Source organism: Pleurodeles waltl, chromosome 8 (assembly GCF_031143425.1).
Source record: "Pleurodeles waltl isolate 20211129_DDA chromosome 8, aPleWal1.hap1.20221129, whole genome shotgun sequence".
Taxonomy (NCBI): domain Eukaryota; kingdom Metazoa; phylum Chordata; class Amphibia; order Caudata; family Salamandridae; genus Pleurodeles; species Pleurodeles waltl.
In genome coordinates, this window is record NC_090447.1 from 1,258,681,385 (window position 1) to 1,258,702,293 (window position 20,909).

A 20,909-nucleotide genomic window follows, 5' to 3' on the forward strand; every position below is an offset into this window, starting at 1 on the left:
TTCTAAATGCGTTTATTACTTGACATTTGTAGACTTCTTTGGTCAAGTACTGCTGATTTCAATTCTCTCTTCACAAAATGTCCTTGCAGCAGAAAGAAAGCTTCCTCTGACACCCACAAGGTTTGTGTGGTGTGTTTGTCTCCTGATCATCTTTCCAAGGGCTGTGATATTTGCAGCAAAATGTTGAAAAGAATCCTGAAAGGCAGGGAGGGCATTGGTCTGTGTGGTGGATGGATATGAAAGCAGATTAGGACATGAAGAAAAGAAAGAGAATCAAGAGGTCTGCCTCAAGCCACTCTCCAGAAAAGTGCTGAAAAACAGATACGGACTCGCACAAGAGGAAATCTAAAGCTGAAAAATCCACCTCTTGACTCTGGCACCATCATATTGCCTATCGATGTCATTCACAGATGTCAAACTTCGACATTACATCGAGAGTTTTGGTGCCTACCTGTTCACCTTCAAAGGAAGGCTCCATGTCGATGGCACTTCTTCACTGTCACCTATAGACATCAAGATCAGTCATGGAACTAACCTTAAGACTGAGAAAGGCTACAACACCAGCGCCGAGAAACTACAACTCAGTCTGTTGGGATTAAGAGCGAGGTCGAAGTCATATTCACACCGTTTGGTGTCAAGTTTTGACCGTTCGCCTTTGAAATCCGACCAGTCAACGTCGAAGACTAAGTTCCCCTCGAAGTCAAAGTGATCCAATCCAGCACACTGGCTATAGTTAAGAGATCATGTACAACGTCTGACTCCATTCTCGACGTTAAGAGTTACTCATGGAAATGTCCTCTTTTTCTCATTTGTCAGGATCATCTCAGCAGTCAGAGACTCCTTCTCAAACTACGGGTCTTTCTCCAATCTGACCCGTAGTTCCATCATCTGACCCTATGCAAGTACCTTTTTACAACCTTTCTTGTTGTCACTGGTGAGACAGTTCTCTAGAGCAACATCAATTTCACCTATTCGCCAGGGGGAAGCTCCATCCCTGATTAAGACGTCGCCCAGAAAATCCTTGACTTTCTACACGAGATCAAGAGCAGTGTCTCCTTACACGACTTTGACTTCATCTTACAGGCCAACGTCTGTGGTTGAGTCACCAACTAGAATTGCGTCAGTGGATGATATTCTCAGCTCCCTCGATGCCCTGGTGAGAGGTGTTTCCAAGCGTACATTCTAGTAGACTCTCCCCCAACCAACAGTCTGTCATCCTGGACAGCCTAGAGCTACCCGAGACCTTTTTTACCTCTACTACCCAGTCTCATGGATATTGTCAAATAATTTTTTTTGACCCCAGGAACAGTCAAATCTGCAACACCTAGGCTGTTAAAAAAATATATATAAACCTCCACAACAGGATCTGGAATTTCTTAAATCCGATCCTAAGCGTGATTCTATAATCATCCACAGCAGTGCAAAGAAGGTATGCCTTGGCCCCAGAAACGACAGCTCCACCAGACAGAAAGCAAAAGGATGAACGCCATAGGATAGGAGTGTGGCACAACATCGGCACAGTTAATCAGTACCAATATAGCAGCACTCTTGAGCAGATACCATCACAAGATTTGGGAAGGCATGAAATCTTTTATGGATGATCTACCATTTCACAAGCTGCAACATTATCTTGAGATGATTAATGAGGGTTCTCTAATTGCCAGTCAATCAATTAGTGCAGCACTGCACTCTGAGCTTTCAGCAACTGCCCTTTCTCATGGAATCTCTGTCATACATATTGGCTAACTTTCATCTCTAAAACCAGAAGCACAATTGAAAATTGCAAACTTGCCTTGCTCTGGTTCTTCTTTCTTTGGACAACATACAGAAGAAGAGATGCTTCGCATGAAGAATGAAGCCCAAATACTCAGTTGTTAACCTGGACGAACAGAAAAAGGCCTTTAGGCAGCAATACAAGTCCAGGGACCGGGGATAAGACTGCCATAGGGTTCAAAGCCCTTGGGAGCCTTATCCGTATCAGCAACAACTACAAAATCAAAGATCTTTTCAAAGCCGTTCTCAGAGACACAGATCTTCGCTGCAAAAGCCTTCACAAGCAAAAGGCAAAATCTCTTCAAATACAGAACAATGAGAGGTACACCCCACCCACACTTTCCCACTCCTTTGGGTGGGAGCGGTGACATATTTCCCGTAAGAGTGGAAAAGAATAAAAACAGACAAATGGAACCAAGGGGTTTATTCCAGATATTTTCTTGTCCAAAAGAAAAATCCAAACAGTCAGTTTCCACCAATGCTGGATCTCAGGATCCTCAACAAATTTTATAGAGAGAAAATGTAAGAATGCTGTCATTGCACCTCATCTTTCTGCACATCAGAAAGAAAGATTGGCTTTATGCAGTAGATGTACAAGACACGTACTTTCGCATTCCAATCATTCACCATCACAGACAGTTCCTGCGATTTGTAGTAGGAATGCACCACTACCAGAACGTTGTACATCTGTTCGGACTGAAATCGGCCCTTCGCACCTTTTCCAAATGTATGTCGGTGTTTGCAACGCATCTCAGGAAAAGAGGTATTTCTGTATATCCAAAACTCAACGACTTGTTAATGAGAGCATACTTGTTAATAAGAGCAGAAAGACTATGCCACCACAGCATCTCTTATAACAAAGCTGGGACTACTGGTCCACTCAGAAAAGTCAATCTCCCCACCAGTACAGCGCCTCTCGTTTCTAGGAGCATCTTTAGACACCCAAAAGGAATAAATGTTTACTTCGGAGGAGAGAGTATTATCAATCCAAACGAAGTGCGCATGTATCCTACTGCAGAAAAAGCCAACAGTTTGCAAAGTAGCATTTCTTCTAAGATCAGTGGCATCTTGCATTGCCATAGTCACCAATGCGCATCTTAATACCAGACCTCTCCAAATGTGTCTAAGAATCAGTGGTCACTAAAGAAGGGCGACTGAGAAGGTAGCATTCTCCTAATGGAAAATGCTTGTCACTCTCTCGCTTGATGGCCCAACACTCAATCTTCTGGCAGGAATCCCCTTTCAGAAAGTAACACCATCTCAATCCATCATAACAAACGCGTCACTGACAGGATGGGGTGCTCAGATGAATCCTCTAACCTTTCAAGGTCTCTAGTCTTGAAAGGAACAATCAGATCACATCAGCGTATTAGAACTGACAGCTGTACACCTAGCTCTCAAGGTCTTGCTTCCGACTCTGACATCATCAGACTTCATGTTTCAAACAGACAATACCACTACTATGTATTATATAAACAAACAAGGCGGAACAGGATCAAGACAGTTGTCTTGCCAAGCTCCAACAATGTGGCATTGGGCTTTAGCAAGATGTCTTTTAATCACAGCTTTCCATATACCTGGAGCTCAAAATATAGAGGCAGATTTTCTCAGTTAATTCCATTAAGAAAATCCCGAATGGGTCGTCCATGACAAGTCCGTTGCTTACATCTTCAAAGAATGGGGCACTGCAATAGATTTGTTTGCCATCACCGAAAACGAAAAATGGCAAGAGTATACATCCAGGGCACCATAGCTGCATTCTTTGGGCAATTACCTTTTGTTACACTGGCCGACTCCCTTTGTGGACACTTTTCCACCAATCCCACTCATTCCAAGGGTAAATCAGAAACTCATGAGATCGAACACACTGATTTTGATTGTTCTGGACTGGCCGAGACAATGGTGGTACAGAGATCTCTTACAGTTGTTCATAACATGCCACATGCATCCGCCACTCAGAATGGATCTCCTCACCAGATCCATGGCAAGATTCTGCATCCAACGATCCAGTCTTCGAATTTAGCAGTATTGCTTCTGAGATCATCCAATATGGTCATTTAAACTTCCCAGGAGATTGCTTGAACATCCTATAAGAAGCTAAACTTCCATCCACAAGAACCTGCTATGCATCAAATTGGAAATGTTTCTGCATGTGGTATTGTTACCAAAGTAATAACCTCATTACAGTACAAGCAAAATTAATTCTCCCTTGTTTCGTATCGCCAAGTCAGGACTGCAGTTATCCTCTATCCAAGTACACTTAGCAGCTATCACTGCGTATCGCAAATTACCAATGCAACAGTCCTCTTTAGGTTTAACATAACCGCTTTTCCAACGTGTTGGTATGTATCTGGGCTTTTAACCACACCCACCACACGCCCATCGCTATCAATCGTGCATGGGCTTACCTTTTAAAAATCCTTTGTTTTTGTTGGTAACTGCTTTACATTTGTCCCTCCTTAGGGTAGCTTTGTTACCGCCTTGGCCATCAACCCTGTTAAATGGATGATTGCACTTTTGCGGACATGTTTGACTGCAAGCAAACTTCTTTTGCATTTTGTGTCTCTCTTCACGCTCATGGTGGCGCTTTGAATGGGCTCACTTTTGTCAACTGTTTTACTTTTTATTTTTAGTTTGTGTGGCAAGAAAACTCTAGTTAGGAATTTACAACACTAATAGCTCTACCTCGAACAAACGCGAGACCCATTGCATTGCTTGATTTTTTTTTTTTTTTTTTTTTTTTTTTTTTTTTGTCTTTTTTTTTTTTTTTACCGTGGAAAATAGTTTACTGAGGAAGTGATTACAGTGAGGGAAGGGTAGCTGGAACATCTACAAAAAACTGAGAAAAAGGCACAGTCCCTCTTCTCTAAAGGATAAAGAAAGGAGCAATGTAAACGTCCTTTCCACAGACTGACACAGCCCACGCCAATTCAGTCCTTGGCCTCTTTCTGATGACTGGGATCCCATGCTGCCCATATTTCTTCCTGTTGCTTTTTTTGTAAAGTACTCTGTGCCACCCTATTAACCAATCTGCCAGGAATGTTTTAGGATGTTATGCATCACACAGGGCCAATCGGCAGCCATGCAGCTAACCCCAGTATCTTCCTCTCTACCCACATAATGCACAAGTACTCATGCACAAGTTCTAGACCTCAGTTCACAATGGCAAGAAAAAAACTCCAAGTAGCAGAATGGAAACATAATTCAGGTAGTAAGCCCAGAATGGGTGAGCATCTTACACCTGTTGATGTAAAGTCAGAGAGCTCCTGCAAAGGTTTACTTTGTCATAGGACCATATTAAGTATGCCTTTAACCGGAACATACAGTTTTAACATTTCCTTAAGGTTGGGAGGACAGTGTTAGTAATATGTGAAATCAGATAAACACGTTATACATCAGTCCATGATATTAGTTAATAACTACATCTGTACATACCAGAGGGGGGACCCAGAGAAGTTGGGCGTGATGGACATATCATGTGCTGCCTTCTGACTGAGGAGTTATGCCCAGTAGACTGCCAAACATTCTGCTATCATCTCCCTTCTCGGAAACTAAGGACCCAACCTTAAAATTACAAAATTATCAAATAGACTGAGGCAGAAAACAAATGACAAAATACCCAAATGGAGCACAACTATGCTAGAAAACACATAAAAAAGATGCAACCTTGCTGAAAGAAAAGAAAATATGATGACACTAGAATAATTACAACATAAATAATATTAGATGACTGCATAAAACTAACACATGGGACTACAGTGGACAGGTATGTTCTGCAAATGGTGTGCCATTAACATGCAAATAACAATGAAAACACCACATACATGGTGTTTTACCATCAACATGTTGACAGAGATGTGCCAATGCCACTCATATAGTGGTGTAAAAATGCTAGGTAATTTATCAGTAACCATGTAAATACCCAACTGCATGCAGTTAATGTTACCCATGCAACCATGTAGCCACCTGAATCCCATATGATTTGTGATGTGTAATGTTACTATTCCATCTCTGATGGTGGGGTGGTGAAAGTAGTAGTCTATTGGAATTAGCATGGCAGATTTAAATTAGGATGCTAAATGGCAACATTTTCATTTTTGGCTGCAGATAAAGGAAGAAGGTAAATGGAAGTGTTTTAGTTATACGCAGGGCCACTGGAATTATATAGCAGGAAAAGACAAAATTATACGGAAGGGGTGGCCAATTTATGTGGCAAAAAAGTCCAGTTATGAATTTGCGGTGCCAATAACTCTAACTCAATCAAATGCGAGACCTATGCATTGCAAACGCTTGTCTGTTCTTTTCTTTAGAAATCCTCAACGTGGCTCTCCCGGCACAGCAGGAGAGCTGATAGAGAGCCAATACTACGATATTAACTGCACTTGGGGAAACTCCCCCCATAATACTTTGCTGGACATTTCTTTTACAAAACATTTTGGCCCATAACTCAGCCTGTGGTGGTCCTACGACAATGGGACTGCCAACAAACAGTTGAGCACAAAGTGCTCTTTCTGTCTCTGGGTCCCCACACTAGGATAATGGGGGGGGGGGGGGGGGGGGGGGGCAGTAACCAAAATAGTAACCTCTCCCATCATTCAGTGTCTATTTAAGCTCTCATGGCCAGAACTTGTGTTTTATGGCTGGGAGTAGTTTCTGTTTTTACGGACCTTGTTTGTAATATTACTGTAGTTTGCCTGAAGATGTGTAAGACACTACGCCCTCTAGGACTTAATATATGATTACACTGCATTACTTTCTGGTGTTTACTTTTTATGGGGTAATGCTCTCTAGGGACTAACTATATGGTTACATGACCCTATTTCTTCCAAATGGTCTTTTTATTGTGGTGTCCTCTAAGGGCTTCTCTGAGCATTACGGTCCATAACTCATCTTGTGGTGGTGCTAGGTCAACGGGACCACCTTCAAAACAGTCCGCACAGTACGCTCTTTCTGTCCAGGTCATCTCTGGGTACCCACTCTAGGTTAGGGGGACCCCAAAATAAGCATATAATAAAAAATTGCAATATTTTCATTTTTGCTGCAAATAGAGGAATAAGGTAAAGGGAAGTATATAATTATATGCAGGGCCACTGGAATTATGTGGCAGAGAGTACCAAATTATGTGGCAGGGTTGACCAGTTTAAGTGGCAAGAAAAGTCCAGTTATGCATTTGCAACGCCAGTAGCTCTAACTCAAGCAGATGTGAGACATATAGTAGTGCAAATGCTTTTTTCAACATACCAGTGGTTAAAGAATTTTTTTGATGGGCTAAAGAAAGCTTTTAAGCCAGTCAAAAGACCTTCTCCTGCTTGGGAACTTAACTTGGTATTATCAAAATTGGTGGGTCTCTTCTTCAAGCCCATCCATAAAGCAATGCTGCAACACTTGTCATGGAAAACAGCATTTCTAGTGGCAATCGCTTCCAGTCGTTGAATTAGTGAGTTGCAAGCCCTCTTAGTAGAACTTGTTACGGTTTTCCATCACAATAGGGGTGTTCTTTGTACACACCCTTTGTTTCTACCTAAGGTGGTATCAGTGTTTCATATCAACCAATCTATCACTCTCCCTACCTTTTTTCCTAACCCTACCTGCCTAGCAAAAATGTCTTTACATTCTCTTGACAGTAAAAGTATTATGCTTCTATTTGGATAAATCCAAATCTATTAGAAAATCTTCCAACTCATATATTAAGTATGTCCCTTTTAGGCAAGGTTTAGCAACATCCAAACAATCCATAGCTAGATAAATTGTCTCTTGCATTTCTTTATGCTACCAAATTGTAAACTAGCCCTTTCAAGGGCAACCTAATGCACACTCAACAAGGGGAATGGCTGCAACAACAGCGTAGATTAGACAAGTTCCAATTATACATCTGTAAGGCAGCCACTTGGAGATCGCTTCACACATTCACAAGACACTATTGTCTACATGCTGACGCTCAACCTGAGTCTCGATTTGGCCAAGAAGCTCTGACATTTATTCAAATAATTGAATTGTTCACATCAAACCTATTTCACTTTATATATCCACAAATAATTACAGCTTAAGAGCTGCTGCAAGGAGCTTTTTTTTTTAGCTTGCTGTTCTATTAAAGGTTTTTGACAATCAATGAAGATCCTACTGTCGCATAGGCTCTCATTATCCTAATGAGACTACTGGATTTTGAGCGGCAAGATCGTTCACAGTGTGGGGGACTAAGTCTGACCCACAGTAAAGGACCCTTGTCACTCTAAATCCAGGTTTTTGCTCCGGCTAACTAGCAGTGCCTTATCTCTCCCAAAGGGAAGAGACAATTGGGCAGCCGAGCGCATGACATCTCAATACTTCCCAGGGAAGTCGTGGTCACTCAGGTCACAACTGGTTCTCTCATACACAATGCGGTCTCATATACAAATGCCAAAGGCAGTTTAAGTTTTAAAGATTGGTTTAATAAAACAACTGCATTCTAGATAGCAAAGCGTGAGCTGCAATAACCAGAACTATACAACACAGTAGGATTGAAATAGTAACGATGAGAGTGAAGCACAAGAATACGGCTATCATAGTGCAACTAGATGGGGTTCTCTCTACGTTCTAGTCTGAGCACAGAATGTAAAGCTCTAAGCCTGCCTTTCAGGTTTCCCCGGGAGGACCTCAACCCTCATACCTGAGCAAAGGCCTGTATTCTGGGTCAGCATCTGCAGCGGGGGCAGTCAGCATCTAGTTGTAGGTTCCTGGTCGGAATCTCCCTCTGACGTGTACTAGGACTAGAAAGTATTTTCTGATGGATACAACTACCTGTGGATTCCTCACCTAATGAATACTCCCATGGCGTCAGCATTCGACGGAAATCTTCTTCCTAGTCTCTGCACGTCGACGAGGACGTCACCCCAGCCCACGCGATGCCGTCTGACGTCATACAGGCAATAAGAGGTCCTCGCCGACGTCGGTTCCCTTTTTTCCGTGCATTCGAAACGGTTATCTTCGAGGGAGCTACTGTTGCTTTCGAAGTTACAGTGTGTTTTTCTGCTGCGTGATTTTTATCTGAGAGTTACTATGTCTCAGAGGAAGTCTGGTTTCAAGCCTTGTCGGGAGTGTGGGGGAAAGATGTCTGTTACGGACCCGCACTCGGACTGTTTATGGTGCTTAAGCTCCGACAACGACGTCGCAACATGTGATTCATGCCAACACATGAATCCAACGGCCCTGAAAGAGCGAGAGGCTAAACTCTTCATGGCGAAGTCAAAGAGGAAGGAGAAAAAGCATCATAGGAAGTCCTCCTCGCCGAAGACTCATCGGCGCCATCGACATTCCCGGCGCCGTAGGGATTCACGGCGCCATTCCAGCCAGAGGTCTCGATCGAGGTCGCCTTCGGCTCGGCGTCATAAGACTTTGGAGGTCAGTCCCACAGTCACTCCACATCCATCGACGCCGTTGCCTTCTCCGGCTTCGCCGACTTCGCCTGGGCAGACATCTTCAGTGATTGAAGTGCCGCAGCCTCAGGTGTTCTCTCCGGCGTCACAGACGTCGAGGCTGGCGTCGGGGTCGCCTTCGATCCAGGCACCCCAGTATCCGGCTTTTCCTGCCCCTGGAGCCGATCATACCGCATTTTTGAATGCGATGTATACCATCTTTCAGCAGATGGCTCCAGGAGGTGCTCCAACTGGTCCTTCGGGGCCGTTGGCTTTCACCCTGGGTGCTCCGGCGCCGCTACGGCCAGCACCCTTCATGCCCTTTCTCCCTTTAGGGAATGTGGGTTCGGCGCCAGTGTCGACTCCGGTGTCCGCTCCGGTGGCCCCAGAGGTTTCGGCTCCGGAGGTTTCCATCCAGTCGACTTCGGAGTTTCGGCCAGTGACTCCGACAGAACCATCGGAGGCTCCGAGACGCGCCTCTCTGCACCCGGCTCCTACCTTGGCGTCGAAGCTGCCTGTGGCGCCTGACATGGCGTCGGATGGATCCGGCGTTCGGCACCGTTCCTCGACTTCGGCAGACGCCATGTCGACGCCGCATATTGAGGAGAGGTTACATTCTAGGAGACGTGCTCTCCGTCTCTTGGAGGAACAGGAATATCAACGGGTCCTGGAAGAAGGAGAGATAGAGGATTCTGGCGAAGGTCTTCATGGACTGGATACAGCCAGTGGGCTGGATACTTCCCCTGAGTGGGACCTTTCATCTCCAGGGGAGTATACGGAGGAGGCCGCTACCTTTCACGCGGTGGTGAGGAAGGCGGCTAACTTTCTTGAATTGCCTTTGCCGGTAGCGGAGGCGAAGCAGAATTTGTTGACTGAGATCCTGCATCCGGCCTCTACTGCAGCAGAGCCTCTTTTACCATTCAATGAGGCTTTGCTTGACCCGGTGTTGGAGGTGTGGAAGAAGCCGGTATCTTCCCCAGCTGTTCATAGGGCTGTGGCCAGGAGGTATCGAGCTGCACCATCTGACCCTGGCTTTCTGTCCAGACACCCTACGCCGGAGAGCTTGGTGGTCCAGGCCTCCTGTTCTTCTAGATCTGCGCCTAGGTCTTTTCCGACGGTGCCGGGGGATAGAGACTCCAAGAAGTTGGACTCTCAGTCCAAGAAAATATTCTCTTCCTGCAGCATGGCGTTGAAGTCCACCAACACGTCATGTATCTTGGGGTGGTACATCTATGCTCTGATGGATGAAATAACATCTTCCCATACGGAGCTTCCCCAAGGGCTTTTGAATATCGTCTCTGATGCCCAGGCTGCTGCAACCCAGGTTATCCAATCTGGGTTGGATACGACTGACTCAGTGGCTAGGGCGATGGGCACGACTGTGGTTGCGAGGAGACAGGCTTGGCTTCGCAACTCAGGGTTCTCTGCGGACGTGCAGTCGACCCTGTTGGACCTCCCGTTTGATGGGGACAAACTGTTTGGGGCCAAGGCGGATTCGGCCCTAGAGAGGTTCAAAGAAAGCAGGGCCACAGCCAAATCATTAGGACTACAAGCCCCTTCTTCTACCTCCTCCAGATTTTTTTAGGAGGTTTCGTGGATTTGGACGTGGCTCTTCCTCCTCTTCCTTTCGGGGAAAATTCCAGCAACCCGCCTCTTCTTACCCCTATAGATCATTCAGAGGGAGAGGTAGGGCCCGTTCCAGAGGAGCCTCTCAGCAGCACTCCTCTGGAGGGGTGCAGCAGGGAAAGCAGCCTTAGGCTTCCACCATTTCCCACTCACTCCTCTCCTGTAGGGGGAAGATTACAGCATTTTCTCCACAAGTGGGAGACTATTACAACGGACACTTGGGTTATCTGTATTGTGGAGAAAGGCTACACCCTTGCTTTTCGGGAGTTTCCGCCCCCCCTCCCGCCCGCCCGTCTTATTGTTCAGAAGAACACCTCCTGTTGCTAGAACAGGAGGTTCAAGTCCTCCTTTCAAAGGGCGCGGTGGAGTTGGTTCCAGAGCAGGAAAGGGGTCAAGGTTGTTACTCAAGGTACTTCCTGATTCCCAAGAAAGATGGTCGGTTGAGACCGATCCTGGATCTAAGGATCTTGAATTGGTTCCTCAATCAGGAAAAGTTCAAGATGCTGACCCTAGCACAGGTGCTTTTGGCGTTGAACAAAGAAGATTGGATGGTGTCTGTCGACTTGTAGGATGCTTATTTTCATATCCCGATACTCAAGTCGCACAGGAAGTATCTCCGGTTTGTGGTAGGGTCGCAGCACTATCAGTTTGCGGTCCTCCCGTTTGGTCTTACTTCAGCACCTCGAGTCTTCACGAAGGTGATGTCCGTGGTTGCGGCAGAGCTCAGAAGGAAGGGGATAGCAGTATTCCCTTACTTGGACGACTGGTTGATCAAAGCCAAGTCCCCGGAGCTTGTGTCGTATCATCTGCAGTCAACAACCCAGTTGTTGTTCGACCTGGGCTTTTCGGTGAACGTGCCCAAATCTCACCTGGAGCCCTCTCAGCGCCTCCTGTTCATAGGGGCAGTACTGGATACAACATTGAATCGAGCCTTTCCTCCGCCTCAGCGGGTTCAAGATATTCAGGAATTGGTTCCAATGTTTCGAAATGGAGCGGTAGTTCCAGTCCTCAAGGTCCTTCGTCTGCTCGGTCTGTTGGCCTCCTGCATACTGTTGGTCACGCATGCTCGCTGGCACATGAGGGCTCTTCAGTGGTGCCTCCGAAGGCAGTGGTCTCAACACAAGGGAGATCTAGAAGGTGCGGTCAAGATCTCCAGAGATGCTGCTGTGGACTTGAAGTGGTGGATTGCGAGCAACAATCTTTCACAAGGAAAGCCGTTTGCGCAGTCGCCACCAGTGGCCACGGTCATAACGGATGCTTCCACTCTAGGGTGGGGAGCTCATCTGGGGGATCTGGAGATCAAAGGACTTTGGTCTCCAGAGGAACAGATGTTTCATATCAATCTGTTAGAGTTACGGGCTGTACGTCTGGCTCTCAAGGCCTTCCTCCCATCCCTTCGTGGTCAGTCGGTACAGGTCCTGACGGACAATACTACCACGATGTGGTACATAAACAAACAGGGAGGAGTAGGGTCGTACCTTCTCTGCAGAGAAGCTCTTCGACTATGGTCCTGGGCAAAGGACCATCAGATTTGCTTGGTAGCAAATAATTTGGCCGGGGTCTTGAATGTACGTGCGGACAGTCTCAGTCGCCAATTCTCGGCCGACCACGAGTGGCGTCTCCATCCAGATCAAGTCCGTTTAATCTTCCAGATGTGGGGGTTTCTTCGGATAGATCTGTTTGCCACTCGGGAGAACGCGCATTGTCCGTTATTCTGCAGCCTCCAGTATCCGGTGCAAGGAGCATTGGGGGACACATTTCTGATAACCTGGTGCAACCAGTTGCTTTACGCGTTTCCCCCCATACCCTTGATTCCTCGAGTGTTGAGGAAGATTCGCCAAGACCGGGCCCAAGTCATCTTAATAGCGCCGGATTGGCCAAGGAGGGTGTGGTACTCCGACCTTCTCCAACTCTCGCTGTGCCCTCCGCTCCGTCTCCCTCTCAGGGCAGACCTCCTCTCGCAGTCGCAGGGGCAGGTTTTACACCCCAACCTCCAGAGTCTACACCTACATGCCTGGAGATTGAACGGGGCAACCTGAGTTCCTTCTCTCTCCTGCCTGATGTAGTGGATGTTATATTAGCGGCCAGGCGACACTCCACTAAATCTATCTACGCTAATAGGTGGTCTAAATTTGTTATGTGGTGTGGAGAGAGACAGATTGATCCTTTACATGCTCATCTATCAGATGTTTTGTCGTTTGCTCTGTCTCTAGCGCAGAAAGGTTGTGCAGTGGCTACTATTAAAGGTTATTTGTCTGCCCTGTCAGCCTTCATTTGTCTTCCAGATCAACCATTGTTATTTAAATCCCCTATTGTTCTCAGATTTTTGAAAGGTCTTTTTAATAAATATCCTCCAAAACCATTTGTTATGCCTCAATGGGATTTGTCCTTGGTCCTTACTTTCCTTATGGGGTCCCCTTTTGAGCCTATGCACTCTTGCCCCTTAAGGTATTTGGTTATTAAAACAGTCTTCCTGGTGGCTATAACATCTGCAAGGAGAGTGAGTGAGTTGCAAGCCTTATCGGTAAAACCCCCTTATACAACTTTTTATGGGGATAAGGTGGTGTTGAGGACCAAGGCTGCTTTCCTCCCGAAGGTTGTTTCACCCTTCCATTTGGCCCAGACAATTACTTTGTCCACGTTCTATCCTCCGCCTCATCCTTCAAAGGAGGAAGAGAGACTACATCGATTGGACCCAAAGAGGGCGTTAAGCTTCTACATGGATAGAACGAAGGACTTCAGGCTGGAGGATCAGCTGTTCATCGGATACGTGGGCAAGAGGAGAGGAAAGGCAGTCCACAAGAGAACACTCTCCAGGTGGGTTGTTCTTTGCATTAAAATCTGTTACTCTTTAGCAAAGAAGGATCCTCCTGATGGCATTAGAGCTCATTCCACCAGAGATAAGTCGGCCACTACGGCCTTGGCCAGGGGTGTTCCTGTGGTCGACATCTGCAAGGCCGCAACTTGGTCGTCCCTTCACACTTTTGCGAAACATTATTGTTTGGACTCTGAGGTCAGAAGGGACGGCCATTTTGCACGGTCAGTGCTGCAGGATTTCTTGGTTTGACCATTTCAGCACCCACCACCGGGAGTGGTACTGCTTTGGGACTCTATTCATTAGGTGAGGAATCCACAGGTAGTTGTATCCATCAGAAGAACGAGTTACTTACCTTCGGTAACGACTTTTCTGGTGGATACATTAGCTACCTGTGGATTCCTCACGGAAAAATGCATCTAGGGCAAAGTGCACAGAGGCCTAATATGTTAAGCTAACGCGCATGAAGCTACATTAAAAAATGTCTACACTACACTATGATGCAGAAGGAAAGTTACATAGCTATAGACATAGTTCTGCATCATAGGAATCTTCATTAGAGTCACAAACAGCCTCCCTGGCTGTTAAGGTGTATTTTTATCCTGCCCATCGCGTAAAAAAGAACTGACCCTTAGGCAAACTGCCAGTACAGTGCATTCTAGGATAGGGTCTCTCTGGGGTCCTTAAAGGTACAGAATCATTTTCTAAACTTCCCAGTGTTAGCCTATCAGGCTGTATTTTCCTTCCTATGCTTTATCTGGTAATGGGCAGCCCTTTCTATAAAAATGTGTTGCAAGTTTCCAAAAAGGCCCTTTTTAGTATATACCGTCTGCTATTCACCTGCTGCATTCTACAGGAAAATACATCTATGTCTACACTGATGTTATATGGAAAATGACTTTCAATAATGAACACTATGCAGATATTTTCCTGGACTCTTAAACTTATATTGGATAAAGTGTTTTGGGGTCCACACAGGCAGCACAGAATTATTCAAGGTTTATGGCTTCAGTGAAATATAGCTACAGGCATGTAACTTTTCGAAACCTACTCAAGCACCAACCACATTTCCTGTCAGGGTGGAGTCACAAGCAACCTCATATTAACCTGTTTTTATCCCTCTGGTCTCATTGCACGAAAGCACTGAGGCTTAACTTGGAAACTGTGTGTAAAGTGTTAAAACAAAACACAAGAAAAATTCCTCACCATTTTAGAAAATAGAGTAATATTTAATCAATTATTTGAGACGAAAACGAACAACAAATATCCAATGAGTAGAACTGGAGATATACATTTTTAAAGATCTAGATAAAAATAGAGCTAAAAAGCACAAACTCTGGTTATCTGGTTGTGCCAGACCTGGGCAAAGTCACAAGTTCAGGGCAACTGTGATGGAGCGCAGTCCTGGTACAGGACCAAGATTGTGCCCATGAGGACTTTGTCTTTGATGCCTGGTATGTGTGTGAGGTGTTGCTTTGCGCAGTCCAGTGTCTGATCATATGAAGCTGTGTGGTGAAGCTGTTGGGCACACCCCGTAGGTTCCAGTGAGGTGTGCGGCGGAGCTTGGCGGGGCTTTGCGTTGCTGTACATTAGTTACAATGAATGTGGCAGCAGGGCGGTAAGACTTTGTCGACCATTGCCTCTATTCTGATGAGGCGTTGCATGGCTTCATGTCGGTTCTGATGGGGACAACAGCTGTATCAGCAGATCCCCTTCAGGCCCCTTGTGGGGGAGGAGGGGAGAGTACAGGTGCATGGTTCAAGGTTGTTGGAGCCTTTTCTGTCCCTGAGAATCAGGAGGCCAGCCAACCAGCCCCTGAAACCATGCTTGTGGTCCTTTGTTCAAGACGCAGGTCCAGTCCCTCAGCAGCAGTCCTTTGTTGTAGCATAGTAGCACCGCACTCCTTCTGAGTTTTCCACGGGTCCAGAGGTGTACTCAAGAGATAGGTCTGAGGGTCCAGTATTTATACCTGGTGCCAGCTTGGTAGTAGGAGAAGGTTATGGGGGTTTCCATGTCTGGGGGGGCACAAAAGACTAGTGGGAAGCTCTTTGTGAGTGCGTGGAGGCAGTCCTTGTGATGTACAAGTGTGGTAGGTGACATCTCCTCCCCCTCATTGTTGGATATGGCTCATCCTGCCAACATCTATTCCCCCTTTGTCCACTGTGTGGGAGTAGTGCACAAGACAAAATGCCAGCTACACCTAGTCATATGACTCAGGATAAAGGCTGCATGGCTTTAAATTACAATTCTTTAGAGCTCAAACTTGACTTTCCTACTTGCTCCCAATTGAAAGTTATCACTTACTAAATGTAATAAGGCAACACCATGTTATTTTATGGGAGAGGTAGGCCCTGCAGTAGTGAAAAACAAATGTAGTAATTTTTCTCCTCAGGGACACATGAATTGTTAAAGTACATGTCCAACTTCTTAAATGCACTGCACCCTGCCCTGTGCTGTGTAGGGTCTGTCCTGGGGTGACCTGTATGTATTGAAAAGAAATGTTTAGGCCTGGCTAAAGTTGTATATTGCCAGGTCAAAATGGCAGTTTAAAACTGCACACACAGGTTGCAATGGAAGGCCTAGGGTATGTTTTAACAAGCTACGTATGTGGGTGGCACAATCAGTGCTGCGGGACCTTTGGTAGAAAGCAATTAACAGGCCCTCGGTACATGTAGTACCACTTTACTAAGGACTTGCAAGTAAATTAAATGTGCCAATTGGATGTATTTTATAATGCTTTTATAATGCTTAAAGGAGAGAGCACAAGCACTTGGTACTAGCTACCAGTGTTAAGTGCACAACAGTCTTAAAAGCCAACAAAAATGGGTTCAGAAAACATGCAGTGAAGTTAGACTGTTTGGGGATGACCCTACAGAGAGAGTCAGGTCCAACAATCTGTTTCCTAGGTACTGCCTAACCTCTGAAACAGTCAAAGCAAATACTTGCAACTGATATACAGACATGTAAGACTTGTAAACTAGCCTTTAGGTTGTCCATTGTGCTTGTAATGCACTTAAGTCAGAAGGGTCTGCTCCTTTGAGATAAGGACGGGCCATAGCTGCAGATACTTAAAGAACTGCCTCTTGTGCAGATCAAATTCAGTCAGCAGTTTAGTAAATGACAGTGGTTTATGATGTTGCATGTGTAAACATACGGTGGGTGTGTTGGTATTTGATGTTTGGTTGTGGTGGCATATGATGGTTAGTGTGTGGTGTATGCTGTTTTTGTGGGGGTTTTTATGTACACATGTTGGGTAAGTTGACAGGCTATAGTGGGTGTATTAGTATATAATAGTGTTTTTTTTGGCATAAGGTTGGTTGTGTATACCTAATGATAGTTTTGTGGACATATGTGTGTGTGTGTGTGTGTGAGAGAGATGACATTTGTGTGGGAGAAAGGAGGAGCTCTTTTCTGGACAGGGTGGTAATTGTGTTGATAGTGGTGGCTGCGGTGGTGGTAGAGTTTGTAGTGGTAATGGCAATAGTAATGGCGGAGCGGTAATGGTGATGAGGATGGTGGTAAGAATGGTGGCTGTGTTGCCTCTGGTGTTGGTTGTAATTATGGTGATAACATTTGTGGTGATAATGGTAATGGTGTTTGTGGTGGTGGTGGTCATTGTTGAGGTGGCAGTGGTAATCGTCTGTGGATAAGAGTGATGGTAAGGTTTGTTGGTGAGGTGATAATGGTGGTGATAGTAATGATTGTGGTAATGGCAGTGATGGTTGTGGTAATGCAATGATGGTTGTGGTGTAATTGTGCTAGCAGTGGCAGTGGTGCTGTGGTGTACATGCTGGATGTACACAGGTTTAGTGTAATCTGAGTTGATGTATACAATGTTCCTGAACATTTAGTCATTGCTTCCTAGCATTTACTCATGCACATTGTTACAGATCGTTCAGTCATTGTTATGGAACACTTGTTCTAAATGAGTTAATAGCAACAAAACTTTTTACTCAATTTGAGTAAATGTTCTGGTACTTTTTCATAGCTAATGTATTTTGAGCGGCCCATTTGACACTTGTTTTAGCTTACATCTGCAAAAAAGCTGAACAGATTTTCATCAATTCTAAAAAATGCACCAAATGACAGAAAGGCTGTTGCGCCATAAATATTTTTCAACTTATTCTGTGGTTTCAGTGTTACGTGTAGAAAAACCTACTGTGTGAAATACGATGTTATTACTACCAGGCTACTCTTTTGAGACCCTTTATAATTTGATTAGAATTGTTGGACTAATCGGCATCAACTTTAGGAGCTGTTGGACGTCCTCGAAATTTGGTGGGTAGGGTGGTGAGGTAAAGGTGTAAAAATTAATTGTTCCTATGGAATAACCTGTCAACCTTAATTACAGCAGTGCAGCAACCACTGCTGATGAATCTATACAGGAGACACTTGATACAGCAGCTTGTATGCCGGGATCTCCTGGCATGTATGCCGGGGAAGGCAGTGTCTTCGGCCATCAGGCTCAGTGTGAGATGTGGTGACTGTTGCAAGATGCTCAGTTTGTTTGATGCCACTGTGGCTGGCTGGAGTGCTGCTTTTCAAGCCATGTAGAGTGCAGGACTGAGATCCCCACAGGCAAACAGAGAGAGAGAAGAAAGATGTCGAACAAGGGATTCTTCTTTTTGTAACAAGAAGACAATATTTTCTGGAAGTATTCATGGGTTGTCTTAACTCTCTTCCTATCCAAAATAAGCGATGGTCCCAATTCAAGATAGTGGTAACCTTTTTTCCTTTGGTTTTTGGTCTGGACTATATATAAGGACACTTTACCTTGAGGTGGGTGTTAATTTTTGCCACGTTCATTGCCCTCTTAGTAGCCTTTTTCCCATGAGTTCCTACTCTTTCTGCAGCTGAATTCTCTTCTGGATTCTCTAGTTCTGGTGTATCTGATGCTGTGTTTATACCCAACCTTGGTTCAGGTTGGTTTTGTTTCCTTGCTTGTCAGCTGTTAAATAATTCATCATCTACGGTCAAAGAACAACTTATATTTGCAATGTTGATATTTGCAGTTTATGGCTCTTTCCTCCAAAAAGGGACTCTCTGAAGAGACATTTGACACCGTTTGCATGAATATTGAGCGCAAGCTAGCACTGTAACTGCGAGCTTTCAAGTTACAATTTTTTGTTGGAATATTGGTGGTGCCATTTGACAAATCTATACATAAAGGCAATATTCTCTTAAGAACAATTGTACAATTAAGAAGTGAATGATTCACAGTTGTGTGAAAATAAATAAACAAAAGGGCAACTACAAGCAGCAGTAATATTGAATTCAGATGGAAATTGTTAACCACAGATTCATTGCATTCTCAACATCCCCCAGGCACCAACTGGATCTGGAAAACTGATTTGTTGTAGTTCCCCTCCAAAAGTGACGCATGGAGCTGCCTTCAAGGGCCACTCTTGTGCACTGGCGTTAATTCCATTTTTAGCCAAAAAATTATCTGTTATAGAGAGTCTCCCTTTAACCCTCTATGCAGGGTCCTGTTGGTGCTTAGGGGTTCAGTTTCTATCCTCGTTACTCCCATTTACTTTTTTGCACCCATGCAGTCTCCCTATTTAGAAATCTGGATACCTTAGACATTGAGGGCAATTGAGATAGTTATATGGTTTTATGTTTTTCAGGGCAGATGTTCTTTCGTTTTTCTGAGGTGTCTCCTTTAAATTGATCAGATATGGTTGGGCTGGAGAAGTCTTTAAAAATACAAACTCTTCAGATGAAATAGTATTCTTATGAACACACATTCACTTGCCATTTCTATGCAGTGGTTCATAGGGTCTCACAAAGGGAAATTAGTTTCCCTTTCCTAGGTCACAGTCTGGTGGCTGTAATATTTCAAAGATAAGGAACCTGCTGAAAAAAGTGTCATACCATTGCACTCAACAGTAATAGAAGTCAGTAGCTCTTTCTTTTAATTATATGACTCGAAAATGTAAAACAGGTTTTCAGTTAATGCTTCATAGACACCATTTTTTTTTTTTTTTTTACTAAAAGATGGATTTAAATGTTAATCAGTAATGCTTTTGCTTACTGATTTATTGTTTTAATATGTTCAGAAACTAGGTACCCCAATTGAAGCACGATATCAAGAAGCTGATGAACGTCCACAATTGCTGGAAAAGCTTTCACAAAAACTACAATATTATTCAAACATATTGGAAGACTACAGAAACCAGGTAGCGTAAGATACTGTTTCTCCTTTCTACAAGCTTGTGTCCCAGATAATTTCCTTTCATTTCGCCTAAGGTGTCTTGTCAGTTGTATCACTTTTCCTTGCAACTTTTAAATGTTTTAAACTACCCTAATACCAAGTGCCTTTTTTGGTTTTCAAAACTGAATCTTTGCTGGCAGTTACCCAGATCAAATTGCAACAAGGGTTTTGTTTTGTTCACCAGAGATGTAGCTTAGCCAGTGAGATCCTGATCTTGAAAATGAAAAAGTTAAAACCTCTTAAAGAAACGAACGATAAGAAAAACCAGCACAGGGCAGAGCAGACCCGACTCAGGACCCAATTACAAACCAGCAATGCATTTGAGGGGTGTCGCACTGCAAATACCCCCACTGAAACAATGCCCCTGCCTGTCCCACCTGTGCCTGATAGTTCTTCCTGGCAACTCCTATCTAAGGTCACACACAACATAATGGCCTTGAGTCCCTGTCCTGAGATCATTTACTTAAAATGTATTTTCACTACACTTACTCTTCTTCGTCTCTGCTACCCCAAAACCTTAATGGTAGAGTTGTCCGATCTGTGCACATGGGCAGGCAGGGCTGTGGAATTCCTATAGCCCGACGCCCAGGACCTATTGGTTGGGTTCAAGGGCAACAAGTTTTAATATTTAATTTGTCCTTGGGACAAGTAGGCCCAACCCCCTGCAGCACAAGCCCTCTGTCAGTTTACAGTACCACATTATGGATCAGAGAAGGGCATTGTCTACAGTAAAGGTAAGATTTGTGTCCATATGTTAATAAAGTTTCGAATTTGTAATTGTTTTATTAATGCAAAGCCTTTATTATTAGGGTGAGTAGGCTAAGGAAATGCTGTAAGCTTGGAGTGCACTACTGATAGTTCCAGTGTAGAAATGTGTACACACGCTAAGTTTAACAACATGAGGCTACGTATAATATTCCCAGAATGCTTTCTAAATAGATGCAAATATTTTCTGAAGCTTTAAAGGATTATTGACGATTCTTTGCTTTGAAAATCAAAACTTTCATTTAAAAACAAAAATGCAACTAGGAAGTAAATGTTGTGCTAAACTACATGACATTTTTGTTACTATTTCTTTGAAGTATCATTA

At 44.4% G+C, this 20,909-nt stretch overlaps 1 protein-coding gene across 3 annotated transcripts in view; it reads left to right on the forward strand.

The window, feature by feature from the left end:
* The window catches only part of HSPH1 (heat shock protein family H (Hsp110) member 1), a 571,713-nt gene that overhangs the window by 463,464 nt on the left and 87,340 nt on the right, over positions 1–20,909 (forward strand). For all 3 annotated transcript variants that reach the window (XR_011194596.1, XM_069202180.1, XM_069202181.1), the window contains exon 16: positions 19,665–19,784. Coding sequence is in view for 2 of the 3 variants with exons in the window: in XM_069202180.1 (XP_069058281.1) it covers positions 19,665–19,784 (120 nt within the window). In the remaining variant the exon portion in view is untranslated. The remainder of the gene's footprint in view (positions 1–19,664; positions 19,785–20,909) is intronic.